The 22808-nt window shown below is 44.0% G+C and overlaps 1 protein-coding gene across 2 annotated transcripts in view; it reads right to left on the reverse strand.

Moving 5' to 3' along the window:
* Positions 1–2496: 2496 nt before the first annotated feature.
* The window catches only part of olfm1b (olfactomedin 1b), a 35405-nt gene continuing 15093 nt past the window's right edge, over positions 2497–22808 (reverse strand). Inside the window, exons 3-6 of one of the 2 annotated variants that reach the window (XM_066645840.1) lie at positions 22657–22808; positions 16446–16665; positions 9589–9695; positions 2497–5637 (exon numbers count right to left, since the gene is read on the reverse strand). The exon at positions 22657–22808 is cut by the window's right edge and continues 4 nt beyond it. In XM_066645840.1, the coding sequence (XP_066501937.1) occupies positions 4963–5637; positions 9589–9695; positions 16446–16665; positions 22657–22808 (1154 nt within the window). In that variant the 3' untranslated portion in view covers positions 2497–4962. The remainder of the gene's footprint in view (positions 5638–9588; positions 9696–16445; positions 16666–22656) is intronic. The other variant, XM_066645839.1, reaches the window with a different exon arrangement.

Genomic DNA, 22808 nt, shown 5'->3' on the forward strand with positions numbered 1-22808 from the left:
TATCTGGCTACCTGTGCGTGTGTGTGTGTGTGTGTGAAGGACTGAGAAAAAGTGATGGAAGGGGAGAGGTGAAGAGATGGAAGGATGAGAGAAAATTGACGAGAGTGAAGCCTGTGTCTGTGTTTAACATGCAAATGAACTTGGCAGGACTGATAGCATGTCATTCTCACTCTCTGTGAATGTTTGAGTGTGTGTGTGTGTGTTTGTGTGCTAGCGAGTGAGTGTGTTTGTGTGAATATATGAGAGCAAGTGTGTGTGTGGACTCAGAGGTTTATACTAATTTAGATTACACCCAGCGTCCGTTTATCAGAGCAGTGGGATTAATCTGCTCGACCCACTTTTCCTGGCGATCCATGCCGACCTGATCCACTACTGCCATCTGAAGAACAGATTCCGAATGATTCACAGCTTCCCTGAATGTTCCAGACATCCAGAAGATTCCCAACAATCCAGAATGCTTCAGGTAATAAACTTGAGCAGGAATGGTGTTCCCTACTGGCTCTTCAACATTCCAGACTTTTCCAGAAAAAAAAAAACTGAAAGGGGGCGGCATTCCAAAAAGCTTCCCAAAACTCCAGAAAACAATCTGTTACAGAAATATGTTGTAAAGACTTTCCAACTTTCTCCATTATGAAATTGTAGAGCAAACTTATTTAGAGCTGATCTATGAAACCCATTATGACATCACTACTAAGCTGAACATCTCAACACGCTTTGAGGAGAACACTAACAACTGATTGTGTTACATTAGCTCAACAGAAGAGACACCCTCTGTGAAGCATAAACTCAAAAATAAGTTTGATTCTTTCTTTTTCAGTCATTTCAATGCGCCCCCTGCTGGTGGGCAGTTTGTTCTGTGTGGTGGGTTATTGGGTTATAGTTGTGGAGCTTTAATTGTTGACCTCCAGACTGTCATTGATTGGCTGAGCCCAGACGAATGGATTTCCATGACATCGTTTCAGCAGAGAGAGGCTCATTATTTGCTCAGACGCCCGGAGCGAGTTCACTTTCAGGACTTTATTTATTTCACAGCCTCTATTTTATCTTTGGCTGCTATGGTCTTCCAGTGATGGATGATCCGCAGATAATTGGAGCAGGAGCTTCTCTCCTCCATCCAAAACTCAGCCATTTTTCTGTCAGAAAATGTCTTTTAGACTGACTCAAATATTCTCAAAATAGAAATCTCAAAAAGCCCACAGACGCCGTCATGGTTCCTGCTGAAGGACCCGCTGTTCTTTGGCTGCAGTTGGGAAAGAACCAGATTGGCACCAAATGGTTCAAAATTACAAGCAAGGAGAACATCTGGAAAAAAGGTTTGTGCTTCACAACACAACTACTACTTTTTAGAACCAAATCAATTGTTCTTTACTGTATTTATGTTTATTGTAATTATATAATTGTATACAATATTAAATAATCATCTTATTTGCCTAAGACTTTTGCACCATACTCTACATATAATGAGCCCCACTCTGAGTGACTGTCTGTGAGGTGTGTTCTCCCTGTGTCTGCGTGGGTTTCCTCCGGGTGACTGTGTGTGAGGAGTGTGGTGTGTTCTCCCTGTGTCTGCGTGGGTTTCCTCCGGGTGACTGTCTGTGAGGAGTGTGGTGTGTTCTCACTGTGTCTGCGTGGGTTTCCTCCGGGTGACTGTCTGTGAGGAGTGTGGTGTGTTCTCCCTGTGTCTGCGTGGGTTTCCTCCGGGTGACTGTCTGTGAGGAGTGTGGTGTGTTCTCCCTGTGTCTGCGTGGGTTTCCTCCGGATGACTGTCTGTGAGGAGTGTGGTGTGTTCTCCCTGTGTCTGTGTGGGTTTCCTCCGGGTGACTGTCTGTGAGGAGTGTGGTTGTGTTCTCCCTGTGTCTGCATGGGTTTCCTCCGGGTGACTGTCTGAGGAGTGTGGTGTGTTCTCCCTGTGTCTGCGTGTGTTTCCTCCGGGTGACTGTTTGTGAGGAGTGTGGTGTGTTCTCCCTGTGTCTGCATGGGTTTCCTCCGGGTGACTGTCTGTGAGGAGTGTGGTGTGTTCTCCCTGTGTCTGCGTGGGTTTCCTCCGAGTGACTGTCTTTGAGGAGTGTGGTGTGTTCTCCCTGTGTCTGCGTGGGTTTCCTCCGGGTGACTGTCTGTGAGGAGTGTAGTGTGTTCTCCCTGTGTCTGCGTGGGTTTCCTCCAGGTGATCTAGTTTCCTCCCACAGTCCAAAAACACACGTTGGCAGGTGGATTGGACTCAGTGTCTATAGATGTAAGTGTGTGATACTGGCAATGTTTTGGCCTGTAACCTGCTTCTCTAACCTTTGTGCTACACCTGCCCCTTTGTTGCTTAGCAAATGTGCGGATCTGTGCTTTCTGTAGAGGACAGGTCACTCATTTTAACTTTCAAAAAAATAACACTAAATATAGTGCTGACTCCACAAAGGACTGTACACTCTGTAGTACGTTAGTGTGCCACAAAACTTTATATTCACAGGAAAAAAACACCATGACACAGGATGTGACATCAGCACACAGAACCCCTGTTTATTGGTACGAACTTAAGAGTAGCTAATTCATCGCAGGGAGAGCACACATCCAGCCAAGCACAGAAAGAGCAAGAATTCAAGCAGATGCTACAAAAACATTCAACAAATGTTAAAAAAAACAAAAAAAAACAAGGTTGAAACCACAGGGGGTAATTTAATGCCGCTTTTCCGCTGCATGGTACCTACTTGACTTGACTAGATTCATTTTTTCTGCTTCTCCAACAGGTAAATTTGGTCCTGGTCCTGGAAACAGATTCCTTTTTAGTCCCTTTTTTAGTGAGCCAAGTAGAGACTAAACCATGGCGTGTGAACCTTGCAGAGCGCTGATTGTCCAGAAAAAGTCATCACTCTACGCCACGCAATGCAGACGACCAGCACCAACTTTCCAGCTGTAAAATCTCCAGCTGCAGCAGAGATCACGTTTGTTTTTATCCGACACACAACAGCAGCTTGTAAAGTTACGCCATCGTCTTTTGAAGAGGTTCAAACGCTCCTTGGTTCGGTGGCCGACGAAAGAATCCAGCGAGAGCTGGATGCTGCAACAAGGAAGGAACAAACTACTGATCTGTCTGAACTGATGACGGAGCTGTGTTCTGACGCAAACAACAAAAACAACAACACACCAATAAAAAAACGCTTAATGTTACCGCCACTGTTGTTGTTTCCAAAGCCCGCTGTTCCTGTTAGAGATGGGGTTTTGATACCAAACTGGGTACATTGCGTTGGGTGGAACTGTGGGAGTGGAAAACCAGCCAGGAGCCAGAGACCAAACTGAGAGTAGAGTCCAGTAGAGACCAGTAGAGTAGGGACCATGCAGTGGAAAAAGGCTATAAGAGCTAAAGGACGTGAAGCAATATGACCAGCAAAGTCTGAAGTGCCATGATCCAAACATCACAATATTGGGCCCTGTTTTAGAGGGTGCTGTAAATAATGTTATAATTATATCTGGACTAAATTGTCTCATGTCTCTTTTGTCTGATGCTATTCCTCCTCAGGAATTCTATGTAGAAACCCTAGTCTTTTAGGGACAAGCCAGGTTTCACATGCCAGCTCTAATTTAGGCTGTGCACTCATAAACCTCAGACCGGATGAGTGCTGATTAGATGGTGGTGATTTGTGTTTTACAGATTACAGTAAAACCCTTCTGCTTGTGTGGATACAGTTGTCTGTTCCTGACCAGTGCATTATCAGAGTGAAAAGATAAAAGCCAATAGGCAGGTGGCCTGATAATTGCCCCCAGCACCAGTAGGGGGCAACAGCAAAACCTCATGCATTCCGTTATCCTGGAGGAGGTAATGAAGCAATGCCATCTGATGATATGTATTATTAATGGACATATACATAGGAAATGTAGAGGTGAAATTTTCCCTCACAAGTCACTGCCAACAAATCAAAAAAAGAGAAATTAATGATTTAACCCCTTTTACCCCCCTTTTTCCAGAACCTACCACCCACCACACATGGTTTTACAGCAGGATAAAGGTATAAACATTCCTACAAGCACACCGCATGTGTCAAATCCGCTCATGCAAATTAAAACGCATCTCACGGCTAGTCACAAACACAGAAAAGTAAACCACGATGAGGTTCTACCTGAACCGCCTTGTTGTACAGCGTCAGTTACTCTGGCTACAGCAGTCATACTGCTCATAGCATACAATGCTAATGCTAAACTCTAACTCCTTACACTAGCTGACTTCTTTTGCTAGTTAGCACATTATGTTTGTTTTTTAATGCCTCATAGCACTCTTTGGTCCCAAATAGGGGGCTACATTGCTTGTTGCAGACACTGTTGGGGTTTTGTTTATGGCAGGTTCAAGTAAAATCTCAGTAGAAACCTTAGAACAACAGCGGAGCGTTCAACAGTCAGCGCCCTCAGCTTATCGCTAGGTTCTCCGCACCTTTGCAATTGTGTCACAGCCTACACATGCTTGGTAAGCTGAGTATTGCCCATATAAGCTCGGCCAAGCCTTGAGTCGGAGTACCAGTGGTTTGGGCAAGGCTATGGTAACAATGATTAAGATTCAGATTGTTGTCCAAGTGGATATGCTTTTTTTCATGTAGCACCTAGTGTTTCTCTCTTTATTTCTCCACAGTCAGCCACTCCAGGCAGGGTTAAGAGTCATTACCCAGTCTGTTAGGTCCATGGTTAGGCCTCTTTAATAATTTTCTGAGCAAAAAATGTCCAGGTAGTGCCACAGAAGCTCAGGTCTGGACTGAATCCTGTGATGAAAAATCTGCGTGTTAGAAAAACAACAAAAGGCATGACTGTTTTGGCATTTGTTCTTGGTTCCTTTTATATTTGTGTCTTTTTTTTTTAAGTCCATCACCTTGGGAATCATCTTAGTGCATTCTCTTTGATTTATTTATGCATTTCATACAGATATCCTGTACTAGTCCATGTACTAGTCCAATGATGTACCATCTTCATGTTGACATGCCGTCACCGAGCTTACAGTTCCTCCGAGCGAATGAGGTGGAAGAGGGTGACGTTATAGATCACCTGGTGGCCATTGTTCCAAGCATAGAGAGCACGGTCCCGAGGGTTATAATCCAACATGGATATGTGTGAGTACTTGTTCTGCAGAGGGATATCGATGTACTCGTACGTGGAAGAGTTGGTGTGGTAGGCGTAGTAGACCTTGGTCCCTCCAGAGTAGCCGTTTGTCACATATAGTGTCCCACAGATCATGAAGGATTCTCCCGCGCTGCGCTTCGGGTGGTTAGTCGTCCACGACTTAATTATATGCAAGGTGATTGGGTTGAGTTTGCTGATGACGATGTTTCCTGCATTTTGATTGGTGGCGTAGACCGCCCAGAGACCACCTTCGTCTACCATCAGGTCAATGTCGGAATGGCCGCCCCAAGCGTAGTGGTACGCGTTGCTGAAGCCTGCGTTATCCAGCCTCTGGGTCTTGGTTATCATGGAGGTCTTGAAGTCGAACTTGATGATCACGTGGCTCTGGAACTTGTTGAAGTAGATGGAGCCGTTGTAGACCACCTGTCCTGTTCCGGACCAAGGGTGCGGCAGCCGGTGAGACGTGAAATTATCCGATGTCATAAAGTCCGTCATTGAACGGTACTCTCGCACAAAGCGATTGTTGTGGTAGCCGTCCATGTACCACACCTGCACAGGAAGACAAGAACATCTGAGTCGATATTTAGAAGTGAAAAACTGAAAAGATCTGCTAAATATCTCTGTAGTTTCTTCTAGATAACTTTAAGATCAGATGGAGAACCGGAGGAAACTTAACATAATGTTGTTGTCCAATTGAACACAGCAGCTGTCCTTCACAATATGTGAAAATTTCATAAAAAATGGACCAATAGAAATGCTCCAAAATTACTCTGAATAAAATCCTTTTACATTGACTTCCACTGAAAAATAAGAATTTTTTCTCTCTCCTGATAATTACTGTTTTGGACATACATGGTTTTCTTTGGACAGCCATAATAAGGCTGATGCTGCTCAAATTGGTCTCCTGAGGTGATCTCACATGTGTCTCCTCTGGAATTTTAATGGAGATCTCAAATGTTCTCAGATCTGCAAGATAAACTAAACTCTGCTCTGTTACCTCCTTAAACCCTCTCTTGTGTCTTCTTCTTTGTCTTATACTTTTCTCCAGAGGAATTTTAGGAGAATAACCATGGTCTCCTGAGCCATTACAGAGCAACCAATGAGAAATAACATTTTCCTCTGGGAGCAGCAGTAGTTTTGTGACAGGGCTCTTTACTGAAGGAGTCACTGTAAAACTCAAAATTCTTCTACAAGCTTACAATGTTCATGTTTGCTCTAGAACAGCCCAGAGTAGTGCACCAGTGTTAGCTTAGCACAAACATACTAGTACAATCCTACACAGAGCTAGCTGAAAATTAGCTTTATCAACAAAGCAGGATTTTGTCTCATGCTTTGAAGCTTCTGAGCTGAATGGGAGGACATTCTACAGGTTCACCACAATAAGTTCACCACTCATTTTAAAAAATGCTCTAATGTTGAAAGTGAAACGTTTTTCATTTGGAGAAAGGGTTTGCCAAATAGGACAAAAAAAATGTCTGGGGGATTAACTTTGGTGTTTACATTTGACTTCTTTATGTTCAGTGTCATTTTCACTAAAGTCAAAACACTTCCAAACCACAGACGCAGCGTTTTTCTTTGGTACGAGCTGCTCCAGTTACTCTGTGTTTAGGTTCTCCTCCATGTTGCTTCCATGTGGCAGATTAGTCACATGACCAGAGCATACCAGTGTGGTTTTAAAGGGACAGTACATGAACAGAATTTAAAGAAATATCTATTTAACTGATATAGGCAAGATTACATCGATTCGAAGCTCTGAATTTTGATTAATTTTAGATATTAGACTATTGGATTAATCCCCCAGCCCTAACCACAGGTAAACAAACACCAGGGCATGAATCAAGCCCCGCCCAGCCTTGTTTAATCCTCCTCTCTCTGGGCTGTCGTGCCATTGAGTTTCATGTGTTTATTGGCACTCCATGACAGGGTTTTCTTGCTGGAAGTCATATCCCAGCTGCAGTTGGAGCTCGATTAAATCTCGCCGCCTTAGGGACCATCCCGCTCTCGCTGTGGGAGGGGCCTGGCAGAGGGCCGCAACACCACGGGGGCCTGGAACCCCAGGAGGATAATTCCAGATCACTCCGGATAAAAACCTGACTCTCTGTGGAGAATCCCAGCAGGGTCAAAACTCCTGCCTCTCGGAATGGGTCGAGGAAGGGAGGGAGGGAGGGAGATAGGTGGAGGATACTGAAGGAGGGGGTGAGTACAGAAGAAGAAAGAAAAGGAAGAAACAAAAAAGGAAAAGATAAGCTTTCTCCAGCTGTTTCCCTTTTTCACCACCTAAAGTGATGCCTCCTCCTCCTCCTCCTCGCCCCTGTAGCCTACAGGCTCATCTATCATTCATAAAGGCCTGTCTCCATCCCAGAAAACTGAATCTTGCCAACAGCAACCACTAGAACCCGACATAATACTGCTCCACACGTGTGCAGAATACACAGTACTGCCGTTTTGTGTGAGCAGAAACATGTAGTACTTACACTCTCAGGTACATTATTGTCACTAAAGGTAAAAGCAGTGTAATGCACTTTTAAAGACCAGCCGTGTTCCCTAAAGGTCCATTACATCCTCTTCTCCAGAAAGAAAGGGGGATATTTGTAATCTTTCATTACAGAACTGTGTAAAATCAACTTTAAAATCTACAATTACTATAGGATATGCTCCAGTAGTGTTCCCTAATTAAAGGTACTGTATATGATCCCTTGAGGGTACCACTACAGCATCAGTTTTTTTTTTTTTTGAGAGTGTTGAGACTATTGGGTAATTTCCTGTAAGTGTTACAGGCTTAAGTCAGGTTCAGATTTTATGGTTGAGCTCCCACAGACCAGATTTTAAGGGAACATAATATGAATCAATCATTTCCTCAGTGAATTAGTACATTGATTTGAAAATCTGGAGCCCACCAACCCACACACTGTGAAACAAGGCCACCCAGTCAGGTATCTGTGTGCTGCCTAAGTAAAAAAAAACACGGGATTAAACGAGCCGTTCTAATTCTGCTCCACTTCTGATATCAGAGCTATGCAGACACTTTAGAATTGCCCCGCCCCCTTGTCGTCTGAGTCTGTCCAATCACAGCAATGGACCTGGGTTTATGCGAGAGCGCAAAGACGAGGTTAAACGCAGCAAAAAAAGACAGGAGCGTGAAGAAATAAGAGCACTGACTAAAAACGAAGAAAAATAACTAGAACAGAGAAGAAAGATAACAGAGCGAAAACAGCTAAAAACCAGACCTTCTGCTCCTCGCTCCTCACTGGTGTGCACTCAGGGTCGGGGTGAACAGCAAGTGGCTCATTATTATTTAATGAGTTATTAAATAATAATAGGAGGGGGGGGGGGGGGGGGTTTGAAAAAAGCCGGTCACAGACATTTCATTAAAAACCAGAGCTGTGTTCCACTGTGGAGGAGAGGGGGAGTATATGGCACCGTTTAAATTTCACATCGCCTTTTCAATTCCGTCCTTTCTTACGAGATGGAGTACACTTTCATGGCCTAATTAAAGTCAGCAGTATTATTGCAGCTCCCCAGAACCCTGTTACCGTGTTTACTGCTGCTGTTTATCACACAGTTCTCTGAATACGACGGACACAGGCTCTTTGGATGTAACTCTCAGGAAATAGAGTTGAATCCATCTCCCAAACCAGGGCTGGAATTGAAGCAGATTTATAGAGGTGGGGAATGGATTAATTGTAGACCTGTAGACACCGATTGTAAAAGCTAGGGAAGTAAAAAGCCTGGATAATTCTGCACCTTTTGGGTTTGCATTTTAATGAGCATGGACAAATTACCCCAGATTACTGCCCTTCCAAAATACTCTGCTGGGAGCAGTATTTTACATTTTACTGAGCTGGGGTAGTGCCTCAAACTGATCCCAAAACAGATTCTAAAAATCTCACGTAAAGCCATTGTTCCTCTGTATGTTTTTAATCACAATGAAATGCAAAAATACTGCATTTCGGAACGAACAATCATGAGTTTGATTCCTAATGATGCCATAGCCATCCGTAATCAGGAGTTCAGGGCATTACCATTAGCCTCACAGCAAACAGTGAACAGGAGTCGACTCCCAGAGAATCGATTCTTCAGACATCAGGGAGATGCTCATATCAACCTTGGGTTAGTGAGTCATAGAGTTGAATCTTTTGGAGTCAACTCAGTGTCGCTTTGAGAAGCCTTCTGAACTTAAAATGTTAACGTTAAATAAACGCAAAATGTATTTGAAAAAAAAGACCACTTCCTTCCATAATTTTGGAATTAAATAAACTCTTAAATTGAAATAAAAGATTGAAAAATATTTACATTTTCGTCTAATTAAACCAAACAAAAGTAGACTGAAACTAATGCAGTAATGCAGTTTTTTTTTGTAAAAAACTAAGAAAGAGTATGAAATTAAAGTCAGAATCCACAAATTTAGCGTAACTCCTTCATAAACCACACACACACACATCAGACAAGCACTTCTTGGGAAAATTGCTGCCTGAGGTGTGTGTGTATGTGTGCACTCACTCTGGTATCTCCCTCTGGAGCCAGTGGGTCGGTCATCCAGGAGCCGAAGCGAGATCCAGATGTTTTAATTGTGATGGGGTCACTGATGCCCGTCAGCTTACCACACGCTGAAAACACACACACACACACACACACACTTTAATTATTACAGAACCACCAGTGCCCCTCAGCTTTACAGGGGATGGAGTAAGAAAAACACCCGGTTACACATTATTAATACTTATTATTAATGACGGAGAATAATGGAAAATGGTTTTAAAATAAATGACACATTTTGTCAACAATGAGAACACAAATAAGGGAAAAATAACTTAAAATACACAAACTGACCAATATAATTCCAGTTGATTCTAACTGTCCTCTAAGAGATTTACGTTGGAAATGGATGCTTATGGAATTTTCTGTTCCACCTTAAAATGTGCAGGAGTTACAGCCTGTCTACCAGCTGCTGGGGTTGTGGGGGTCTGTATTATATCCACTGTTCCCTCATTAAAGCGGGAGAAGTTGTTATTGTGGCTGTGTTATTACTGCGCCGCTGTGTAAATGAGCTGAGATTGGGCTGTTGATCTCAGAGCGGAGAATGGAAGTCATTGATAATGGGCTTTAATTGGAGACTGAGATCCGGATGAAAAGCAATAGCCTCTGTAATCGTTTTCTCAGCAACACACACACACACACAATCACACACACACACACACACACATTTCATTAAGAAGATTTGTGCACTGAAGGATATTCCTCTTTCTGTTCATGTCTTCCCTCTTCGCTTCCCTTTCTCTCTCTCTCCTTTTTCTTAATTAATGAAATATAATTAGCCTTTATCCGGCTAAGTGCTGAAAGAGAGAGGAAAAGAAAGAAGAAAATGAAGAAAGAAAGAAGTGCTCTGTGTCAACACGGAGTGTCTCTGATGTCTTCTGTGAATAAATGTGTATTGTCTTCCTACAGACAACTACAAATTTATATAACACTCCACCCCACACACACACACACACACACATATGTGTGTACAGCTGTGTGCTAGTGTTTTGGGGCAGATTTGGGAAACTGTAATTGTGCTGCTATGTTTAGAACCTGCTCAGTGGCAGAAAGCAGGTCATACTAGTGTTAAAACACCTCACTGGCCACTTTATCAGAAACACCCCCCCCCCTCTACTGTCACTCACTGGCCACTTTATCAGAAACACCCCCCTTCTACTGACACTCACTGGACACTTTATCAGAAACACCCCCCTTCTACTGACACTCACTGTACACTTTATCAGAAACACCCCCCCCCCCCTCTACTGACACTCACTGGCCACTTTATCAGAAACACCAGCTTCTACTGACACTCACTGGCCACTTTATCAGAAACACCAGCTTCTACTGGCACTCACTGGCCACTTTATCAGAAACACCCCCCCCCTCTACTGTCACTCGCTGGCCACTTTATCAGAAACACCCCCCTTCTACTGACACTCACTGGCCACTTTATCAGAAACACCCCCCCCCTCTACTGTCACTCGCTGGCCACTTTATCAGAAACACCCCCCTCTACTGACACTCACTGGACACTTTATCAGAAACACCCCCCCCCCCTCTACTGACACTCACTGGCCACTTTATCAGAAACACCAGCTTCTACTGACACTCACTGGCCACTTTATCAGAAACACCAGCTTCTACTGACACTCACTGGCCACTTTATCAGAAACACCCCCCTCTACTGACACTCACTGGACACTTTATCAGAAACACCCCCCCCCCCCTCTACTGACACTCACTGGCCACTTTATCAGAAACACCAGCTTCTACTGACACTCACTGGCCACTTTATCAGAAACACCCCCCTTCTACTGACACTCACTGGACACTTTATCAGAAACACACCCCCCCCCCCCCCCCCTCTACTGACACTCACTGGCCACTTTATCAGAAACACCAGCTTCTACTGACACTCACTGGCCACTTTATCAGAAACACCAGCTTCTACTGACACTCACTGGCCACTTTATCAGAAACACCCCCCCCCTCTACTGTCACTCACTGGCCACTTTATCAGAAACACCCCCCTTCTACTGACACTCACTGGACACTTTATCAGAAACACCCCCCTTCTACTGACACTCACTGGACACTTTATCAGAAACACCCCCCCTCTACTGACACTCACTGGACACTTTATCAGAAACACCCCCCCCCCCCTCTACTGACACTCACTGGCCACTTTATCAGAAACACCAGCTTCTACTGACACTCACTGGCCACTTTATCAGAAACACCAGCTTCTACTGACACTCACTGGCCACTTTATCAGAAACACCCCCCTTCTACTGACACTCACTGGACACTTTATCAGAAACACCCCCCTCTACTGACACTCACTGGACACTTTATCAGAAACACCCCCCCCCCCTCTACTGACACTCACTGGCCACTTTATCAGAAACACCAGCTTCTACTGACACTCACTGGCCACTTTATCAGAAACACCAGCTTCTACTGACACTCACTGGCCACTTTATCAGAAACACCCCCCTCTACTGACACTCACTGGACACTTTATCAGAAACACCCCCCCCCCCCCTCTACTGACACTCACTGGCCACTTTATCAGAAACACCAGCTTCTACTGACACTCACTGGCCACTTTATCAGAAACACCCCCCTTCTACTGACACTCACTGGACACTTTATCAGAAACACCCCCCCCCCCCTCTACTGACACTCACTGGCCACTTTATCAGAAACACCAGCTTCTACTGACACTCACTGGCCACTTTATCAGAAACACCAGCTTCTACTGACACTCACTGGCCACTTTATCAGAAACACCCCCCCCTCTACTGACACTCACTGGCCACTTTATCAGAAACACCCCCCTCTACTGACACTCACTGGACACTTTATCAGAAACACCCCCCCCCCCTCTACTGACACTCACTGGCCACTTTATCAGAAACACCAGCTTCTACTGACACTCACTGGCCACTTTATCAGAAACACCAGCTTCTACTGACACTCACTGGCCACTTTATCAGAAACACCCCCCCCTCTACTGACACTCACTGGCCACTTTATCAGAAACACCCCCCTCTACTGACACTCACTGGCCACTTTATCAGAAACACCAGCTTCTACTGACACTCACTGGCCACTTTATCAGAAACACCCCCCCCTCTACTGACACTCACTGGCCACTTTATCAGAAACACCCCTCTCTACTGACACTCACTGGACACTTTATCAGAAACACCCCCCCCCCCTACTGACACTCACTGGCCACTTTATCAGAAACACCAGCTTCTACTGACACTCACTGGCCACTTTATCAGAAACACCCCCCTCTACTGACACTCACTGGCCACTTTATCAGAAACACCAGCTTCTACTGACACTCACTGGCCACTTTATCAGAAACACCCCCCTCTACTGACACTCACTGGCCACTTTATCAGAAACACCCCCCTCTACTGACACTCACTGGCCACTTTATCAGAAACACCAGCTTCTACTGACACTCACTGGCCACTTTATCAGAAACACCCCCCTCTACTGACACTCACTGGCCACTTTATCAGAAACACCCCCCTCTACTGACACTCACTGGCCACTTTATCAGAAACACCCCCCTCTACTGACACTCACTGGCCACTTTATCAGAAACACCAGCTTCTACTGACACTCACTGGCCACTTTATCAGAAACACCCCCCTCTACTGACACTCACTGGACACTTTATCAGAAACACCCCCCCCCCTACTGACACTCACTGGCCACTTTATCAGAAACACCAGCTTCTACTGACACTCACTGGCCACTTTATCAGAAACACCCCCCTCTACTGACACTCACTGGCCACTTTATCAGAAACACCCCCCTCTACTGACACTCACTGGCCACTTTATCAGAAACACCAGCTTCTACTGACACTCACTGGCCACTTTATCAGAAACACCCCCCTCTACTGACACTCACTGGACACTTTATCAGAAACACCCCCCCCCCCCTACTGACACTCACTGGCCACTTTATCAGAAACACCAGCTTCTACTGACACTCACTGGCCACTTTATCAGAAACACCAGCTTCTACTGACACTCACAGGCCACTTTATCAGAAACACCAGCTTCTACTGACACTCACTTGACACTTTATCAGAAACACCCCCTTCTACTGACACTCACAGGCCACTTTATCAGAAACACCCCCCCCCCCTCTACTGACACTCACTGGACACTTTATCAGAAACACCCCCCCCCTCTACTGACACACACTGGCCACTTTATCAGAAACACCCCACTCTACTGACACTCACTGGCCACTTTATCAGAAACACCCCTCTCTACTGACACTCACTGGCCACTTTATCAGAAACACCAGCTTCTACTGACACTCACTGGCCACTTTATCAGAAACACCCCCCTCTACTGACGCTCACTGGCCACTTTATCAGAAACACACCCCCCCCCTCTACTGACACTCACTGGCCACTTTATCAGAAACACCCCCCATCTACTGACTCTCACTGGCCACTTTATCAGAAACACCCCCCTCCCTTCTACTGACACTCACTGGCCACTTTATCAGAAACACCCCCCTCCCTTCTACTGACACTCACTGGCCACTTTATCAGAAACACACCCCCCCCCTCTACTGACACTCACTGGCCACTTTATCAGAAACACACCCCCTCCCTTCTACTGACACTCACTGGCCACTTTATCAGAAACACACCCCCCCCCCTCTACTGACACTCACTGGCCACTTTATCAGAAACACCCCCCATCTACTGACTCTCACTGGCCACTTTATCAGAAACACCCCCCTCCCTTCTACTGACACTCACTGGACACTTTATCAGAAACACCAGCTTCTACTGACACTCACTGGCCACTTTATCAGAAACACCCCACTTCTACTGACACTCACTGGCCACTTTATCAGAAACACCCCTCTCTACTGACACTCACTGGCCACTTTATCAGAAACACCCCTCTATACTGACACTCACTGGCCACTTTATCAGAAACACCAGCTTCTACTGACACTCACTGGCCACTTTATCAGAAACACCCCCCTTCTACTGACACTCACTGGCCACTTTATCAGAAACACCCCCCCCCCCTACTGACACTCCTTGGCCACTTTATCAGAAACACCCCCCCTCTACTGACACTCACTGGCCACTTTATCAGAAACACCCCCTTCTACTGACACTCACTGGCCACTTTATCAGAAACACCCCCCTCTACTGACACTCACTGGCCACTTTATCAGAAACACCCCCCTTCTACTGACACTCACTGGCCACTTTATCAGAAACACCTCCCTTCTACTGACACTCACTGGCCACTTTATCAGAAACACCAGCTTCTACTGACACTCACTGGCCACTTTATCAGAAACACCCCCTTTCTACTGACACTCACTGGCCACTTTATCAGAAACACCCCCCCCTCTACTGACACTCACTGGCCACTTTATCAGAAACACCCCCCTCTACTGACACTCACTGGCCACTTTATCAGAAACACCCCCCCTCTACTGACACTCACTGGCCACTTTATAAGAAACACCCCCCTTCTACTGACACTCACTGGCCACTTTATCAGAAACACCCCCCTTCTACTGTCACTCACTCACTGGCCACTTTATCAGAAACACCCCCCCCCCCCACACACACACACACTTCTACTGTCACTCACTGGCCACTTTTTCAGAAACATCCCTCCTTTTACTGACACTCTGGCCACGCCCCCCCCCCCCCCCCCCCACACACACACACACACACACTTCTTCCACAGAGAGAGAGAGAGTGAGTGAGAGAGAGTGTGTGTGTGTGTGAGAGAGAGAGAGAGAGAGAGAGAAAGTGACTGTGTCTATCAGATTTCTGTCTTTTATCTGTCTGAGAGTCATTAACACTGCAGTCAGGTTAATCCAGAGGATCAGGGTGTCTGTGTGTGTGTGTTTGTGTGTAATACATCAAAGACAGCTGCTGCAGCTGTGTGTGTGTGTGTGTGTGCACCAGCTCTTCCCTTTGATTAGCCGAAGTTCATTAACGACTCTCTGATTGGTCAGTGGTGGACTATAGGAGATGATGTCGCAGGCAGTGGAGCCTAAAGATTAAACTCCCTGTGGCTGACAGCTTCAAGCCCAAAACTTTTTTTCTTCAAGTCCAGAGGGTTTTCGAAGGTTCCCTCTCTTTCCAGAACCTGCTCCTTTGTTACTGTGGAGTCTTTTAGTGCACGGCCATTTTGATTAGAAATAAAACAAAATGGAGGAAACCTTTTGTACATGAGCTGCATATTCCAACATTACACAGTGTACATTATACAGCGCAAGGGTCAACTTCACAAATGCACCGTCACACTGCAAATATAATGCACTCATGTAAATCTGTTTTATATCAAGTGAGTAAATATAATATTATGATATTTTAGTAACAACATTATAAGATTATCTCGCCATTTCTAGCCATTTACAACTTGCTTTGACTGATTTTATCTACAGTAAATGTGTCTAATGGCATCTGAAGTTCATTTCAGTTGCTTTACTGTTCTCTTTGTTCTCTCTCTGTTCTCTCAGTTGTCACTGTTCTCGATGTTCTCTCTCTCTGTTCTGTATCTCAGCAGACGACTCAGCACTCTGCATCTTACCTCACTCAGATCTGACTGTGCTGTAAACAGTGGACAAACCATGCTTCAAGAACCAGTTCTTTTGGTGGAAAAGGGCCAAGAGTGTGATCAGGTGGAAATTAACGGCCTGTGGCTGTTGGAAATAAGTAGAAAATCTGGCACAAACTTGGGGATAAACAAAAGAGAATGAAAAGACCTGGAGTATAGCTTTAAAGCAGCGTGTGAAACCTCCTCCCTTACCGAGTTTCTGCATGCAAGCGCGGAGTCTCTCCTCCAGACTGGAGACGCGAGAGTGAAGCTCGTCGTAGTCGTACGCTCCCATTTCCTGCTGGAGGAGAGCCAGGCTGGCTGTCAGGTTCTGGACTTCCTGTTTAAACTGCAGCACCAGGCGAGCGTCCGCTTTGTACTCCTCCAGGACCGGGATCAATGGCCTCAGCTCCGCCATCTTTGACTTTATGGCCTGCAAACACGCCACAGAGCGTGCTCAGACCAACACTGCGGCTTTAAAGCGCCCATTCAGGGATGGACACAGCAAGAGAGACCTTCAAATCGCTGCTGTCAGATGAAAAACCTCCATATCTCCAAAATAGTAACTTTAAAGTTAATGTAAAAAAATAAAGCAAATATGGCCTTCATTTTTTTATATAATTGTTTGTCATTTTGAAGCATTTGTATTGGTCCATTCTTTACAAAAAGACTGCTATTTTTTAATTATGTCAATAAACTAAATGAAGGTTTTGTTCCAACAGCATCAAAAGCATCCAACATTCACCGTAAGCAGTGGACTAGAGGATAAAGGTGATCTCCTATAAATTAGAACCTACCCTCATCACATTCCTGACTACTCTGATAACGTATTTGCATGTGTGCTAGGGCTGCAGGAGAGAAACAGTATACCACATGACAGTGCTATTAATATTGTTTCGTTGTGGTTTCTCAGGACATTCCAGGTCTGATATGTCTGCACTTTCATTTATATTGTATTTAAACTCTTTATTTACTGCAGTTATTTTCAATTTTGTTTGAAAAGAAAAGAATCAAAATGCTTCTAGATTCCTTTCTCGGTGAGATTTAATTTGATATCATCATGTGCACTCAGAACCCATCAGTGTGATGTTCAGAAGCTGGACTAAAGGTCATAGACATTAGATGTATCGTCAATACCAATGGAACCAATATCATGAACATAACCTCAATCTAATACATTCTGTGGGTTCTGGATAGAAGAGAGAACAGAATAGCAGCTGTAGTGTAACCAGGTTTCAGTCTGTTTTTATATAAATTTCAGGACTTTACTGCAAGAGTCACTGTAAAACAGCAACATACAATGGGGAAAATATTGTAATGTATTTTTACAAACTTCAGATGGCTGTTTAATCTAGAACAAACAAAAATATCCATGTGCACTTACTTATTGCTAACGTAATATTAGAAATCCCATAGGGGTGCTAGCAGAAATTTAAATTATGTGTGGGTTGGGTTTGTAGATTACCTGAGAATTTTCAACCAATTTTTAGCATTTCTAGGTTCATTGTGTATGTGTGTGTTTCTGTGTCTGTGTTTGTATAGGAGAGCCATTGACCAGAAGCCAAACTGTGGCAAAAAAGCTCTAGCTATCGTTAAAAAAATCAAGCGCACGGAACACGAACAACTGGGAAAAAAATCACTTTATTGATTTCCATGGATTCAACAGCAAAGGCGAAACATGCTCAGTTTGACATGTTACACACAACACCGTGGCTTTCAACTATTTCAATATACCATTATCGTTAAAGCGTTTTTAATTTATTTATCATTATTTCTATTATTACTATTATTATTATTAATTATTCCAAGAATCAAATGTTTGCAGTAAGACAAAACGAAAATAAAGCAAAATATGCAGTTAGCAACTAGGAATCCATCGTGATTAAGAGATAACAGCAATAGTACTACAAATGAAATAAGATCAGAATCAATATGTAAATGAAACCTAATGAAAACTTAATGAAGGATAAGGGGGTGGGCGCATGCAGGGAGGGATCTGATTGGTGGTTCGATAAGAGGGCTGGGGGGTGGGGGGTTATCTTACAGCTTTAAATGGTGTATAATAGAATACGAGAACTGCGACAAAAACGGCGTGAAAGACGCCCACTTCAGCCAATCGTGGGTTAGACCTGCCTCTTCTGGCCTCTGGCTCTCCTATTATGTCTTTATAGTTAGCCCTGCAAGCAAGAAACAACAAACTGAGTACAGGAAGCTAGCTCACTAACCTAGATAGCACACACCCACGCACATACACACATCAGCACGCACACACACAAACTCACATTTTCACGCAAACTTAGCTTAAACACAAACCTGAGTCACAGAAATGCATTTGTGGCAAGCTGCAGGCTAGTGAGTTTGAGTTAGCATGCACACATGCAGTGGAAAGTGTGGTACAGGCTAGTCAAAATGGCTAATGTTGGTAACACTGTGTTACAGATAAGTTCCAAAGCCATGAACTAGCAAGCAGCCAGTTAGCATGGTAAGATTATCATCATGCTAACAGGCGCTTACTGGCTTCCACACAAAAACAGCAACATTAGAATGTTTTTCATACCTATTCTTTCAAGATTTGTGTGTTAGTGTATTAATGTGCCTTGGAATATTGGAGGTGTGTCATATATGCAAATGTGTTAGCGCATGCTAATCAGGGGTGAGTATAATATGCAGGTTAACTTATTTATCTGAAGGGCAGGATACTGGGGAAACAGTGAAGTTATTTTAAACATTGTTTGGGTCAATATTTATCTCTCATTTCCAAAAGGGGGCGCTCTAATATTTGTTTCTACAATGTGAATAAAGAATAGCAAGTCAGACCAAACTGGGAGATTTACCGGATCCTGCGTCAGAGGCAGACCAAGAAACAAGAGTACAGAATTTAATATTAATGCAAAAATTAGATTTAAAAATTTTGGAGTAGAAATTCTCCCATCCGATGATGGGTGCACTATAGAGCAGAAGTGTCTGGTTCCGGAAGTATAGATTTTTACCCATATTATAATTTATACAGCCGAAGTAGACTCACCGTGTGCAGAAGACTCCAGTTGAAATCTGTCTGATTTCAACTTTGTTTCATTCCCATTCCATATAAAGAAATACATTACCCAAAGTGCTTAAAGCAGGGTTCCACCAATCAGAGACCGCAATGTTGCCATGAAGATTTAAACTGCATACTGTGGTGCCAGGAGGGCACAGAAAATTTGAAACCAGAACGATAAAATAATAGCGATTTATCTACAAAATAAACTACAATATGTAAAATTAATTTTAAAAAACACGTACATACACAAAAATACTAGAGATAAAAATACGTAATTGAAAAAGCTGTCTGACTGAAACCATTCACAAAACCATTGTGGGGTACGTAGTTCATTCCAACATTAAACGCATTAGTTACACAATCTTTTGCCTGTTTTGTTTAATTTTCAAAACGTTTTGCCTCTGATTTCACGTGTATAACGTCGTGATTAAGACTTTAAAACTATTTTATGGGGATTTTTCTAAGCGTCTATGGAGAAAATGAATAAGATTTTTTACTTCCAGAACCAGAGCTGCTGAATACGTAGGCACTCACTGCTCTGCTCTGTAAAGACACACCACAGCATGTTAACGTCTTCTACATTTGGGGCTCCCTGACAGGACGGACTTGGGAAGATAAGTATTGTTAGCATTAGCAATCTATGGAAGCCCATTTCTGCCACATAAAATAATAACCTTAAAAAAGGCACCATTTTTTCATTAATATGTAACAAATCTATCTCAGTATTTCAAGATTTTACCTTCTCATTATTTTGAAATACTAAGTCAGTATAGTGTCTCAGTATATCGTGATAGCAACCTTTTGTAAAATTGGTATAATAAACATAAACAATCATTAATCCAGTCCCTGAATGCTGCCATAACAGTGCCATATATAATAATGTTCTTGGTTACAGTCCAGTTCTAGTGAACAAAATCCTCCCTCGGGGGAAAGAAAGGACAGCTGTGGAAGGTATCTTCAAAAAAAAAGTGTGTCAAACTGGGCCAGAGTCCAGATCAGGATCAATTCTATTGCCCTCCACTTGCTGCTGGGAGGAAGAGTCCAGTCCTGCTGACCCCATTCATTTAATATTTAATTATAGTAAGTCCGGCGAATCTTTACGTCATGGCCATTGGAGTGGATGATAAATTATCTTCAGTCTCTTGGGAGTGTGTTTGTGTTTGTGTGTCCTTGTGTGTATGTGTTTTGTGTGTTTTCAAACTCACGTTATTATTACAGCGCAATACAGATAATGTATTTAAAGACGTGTGTGGATCTGTGCCTGCTGGAGCCGGACCAATAGAATTTAAGTCAGATTGAAATGATCTTTCTGACCCTGGTGTTCACACAAAGTATGAATGTTTAATCTAGAACACACAAAAAAATATCCATGTGTGCCAACTTATGGCTAACGTAACATTAGAATTCCCATAGGGGTGCTAGCAGAAATGAACATTATGTGTGGGTTTGGTTTGTAGAAAGTATGAATAATATTATATCAATTAAACACAAATACCTCATTCGAAATATGGTGACTTCTGCCCTAAAACATCTGTTTTAATTACATCATCGCGAACCAGTGGGTGGGAAAATATCATTAACCAATAATATCCTGTTTCATTACATTTACCAACACCTCCCTAGACATCGTCCTGCTCAGAGATTCTGAACGACAATCAACCTTTTTAAATATTTGATATTTAATACTTAGTTTTGCACATAGTATTGGTGTCTAATCAGTGTAATATATCAAATTAGAGTTAATAATACGTCGAACATCGAATATCACTGACAATATTAGTGTCTAATGGTGTCTGAAAGCAACCACAGCTGAATGGTCCGGTCACGTAAACCAAATTTTTTAAAGGGACTTGGGCCAATTTAACAAAGCTGGAGGGAAATCATCTTCATTTTAATATCAGGAGGAAGTTGTTTTGATCACTGATCGTGGGAGGCACGGTGGCTTAGTGGTTAGCACGTTTGCTTCTCAGCGCTGGGATCTTGGGTTCAAGTCCCATCTGGGAGGAGTTTCCATGTTCTCCCTGTGTCTGCGTGGGTTTCCTCCGGGTGACTGTCTGTGAGGAGTGTGGTGTGTTCTCCCTGTGTCTGCGTGGGTTTCCTCCGGGTGACTGTGTGTGAGGAGTGTGGTGTGTTCTCCCTGTGTCTGCGTGGGTTTCCTCCGGGTGACTGTCTGTGAGGAGTGTGGTGTGTTCTCCCTGTGTCTGCGTGGGTTTCCTCCGGGTGACTGTGTGTGAGGAGTGTGGTGTGTTCTCCCTGTGTCTGCGTGGGTTTCCTCCGGGTGACTGTCTGTGAGGAGTGTGGTGTGTTCTCCCTGTGTCTGCGTGGGTTTCCTCCGGGGTCTCCGGTTTCCTCCCACAGTCCAAAAAAACATGGAGGGTAGGTGAATTGGCTTCTCAAATAAAAATGTCCTGTTGTGTGAGTGAATGAGTGTGTGTATGTGAGTGAATGTGTGATCCCAGATATGGATTGACGCTGGGTGAAACCCTAGTGCCCGATGCAGTCCTCCAGGTGGACGGTCGTTCCTGGACGAGAGTACGCTGTGTGTGTTTGGCTGCCGCTTCTCGCCAGTGTGTGTGTGGATTGAGTGTTCTGAGCAGTGTGGATTGTAAAGCGTCCTTGGGTGTCTAGAAAGGCGCTATATAAGTGTAAAGATAGATAGATCATCATAAACACGTCACCACGGCCCTCCACAGGTGAAAACAACACAACTATTCCTCAGCTTATTTTCTCTGCCAGATTCAGCGCCAGTGTTCTGTCTAATTGTGTTACCTGGTCAAAATGTGCTACCACAGTGTACTGTTATAATCGCAGCCTGAACAGAACAGTAGGTGTATAGTTCGGATTAAAGCCCCATGTAGGACACTGATATGTAGCACAACTTGTCAGGACCCTGGAACTAATCTTCAGCCTGACGCCGCTCTGTGCTGCGAGGTCCGCGGGACGTGAGAACCCTGTTTCTGATCTGTAATCACTCCTGCTCCAGTTGAACAGAGCTGAACTCTTTTGCATGGCTCTGATTTCTTGTTTCCTGTCTCTCTGCGCTGCACGGCGTCGTCTTTGTGTCGCTCACTCCCACAGAAAATCAGAAAGCGAACGGTCGCTTTGTCTCCGTCGGTCGCATCACTTTTTGTTTTTTGTTGTGTATACTTTAATAATCATATTAATATCTAGCATCTAACTATATCTTTATCTAAGATATTAGTGGCTAATAAATAGTGTGATATCTCATTTACCTAAAACCATCAGTGTCTAATAGATCTAATATTAATTTGACCTAAACATAGGGACAGAATACATATATGGGTCACCCCTATGTCTTCCATGTGCGTGTGTGTGTGTGTGTGTGTGTGCGTGTGTGTGTGTGTGTGTGCGTGTGGGCTGTACCTTGTATTGCTTGGCGAGGTTTTGTTTGTGGTTCTCCTCCACTTGTCTGAATTTGGTCTCCAGGCCTCTGAGCTGGTCCTCCATCTTCACCACATACTGCAGGTCCCTCTGTGTCCGCTGGTCCAGAACCTGAATCGACTGGGTCATGTTCT

This window comes from Hoplias malabaricus, chromosome 15 (assembly GCF_029633855.1).
Source record: "Hoplias malabaricus isolate fHopMal1 chromosome 15, fHopMal1.hap1, whole genome shotgun sequence".
NCBI lineage: Eukaryota > Metazoa > Chordata > Actinopteri > Characiformes > Erythrinidae > Hoplias > Hoplias malabaricus.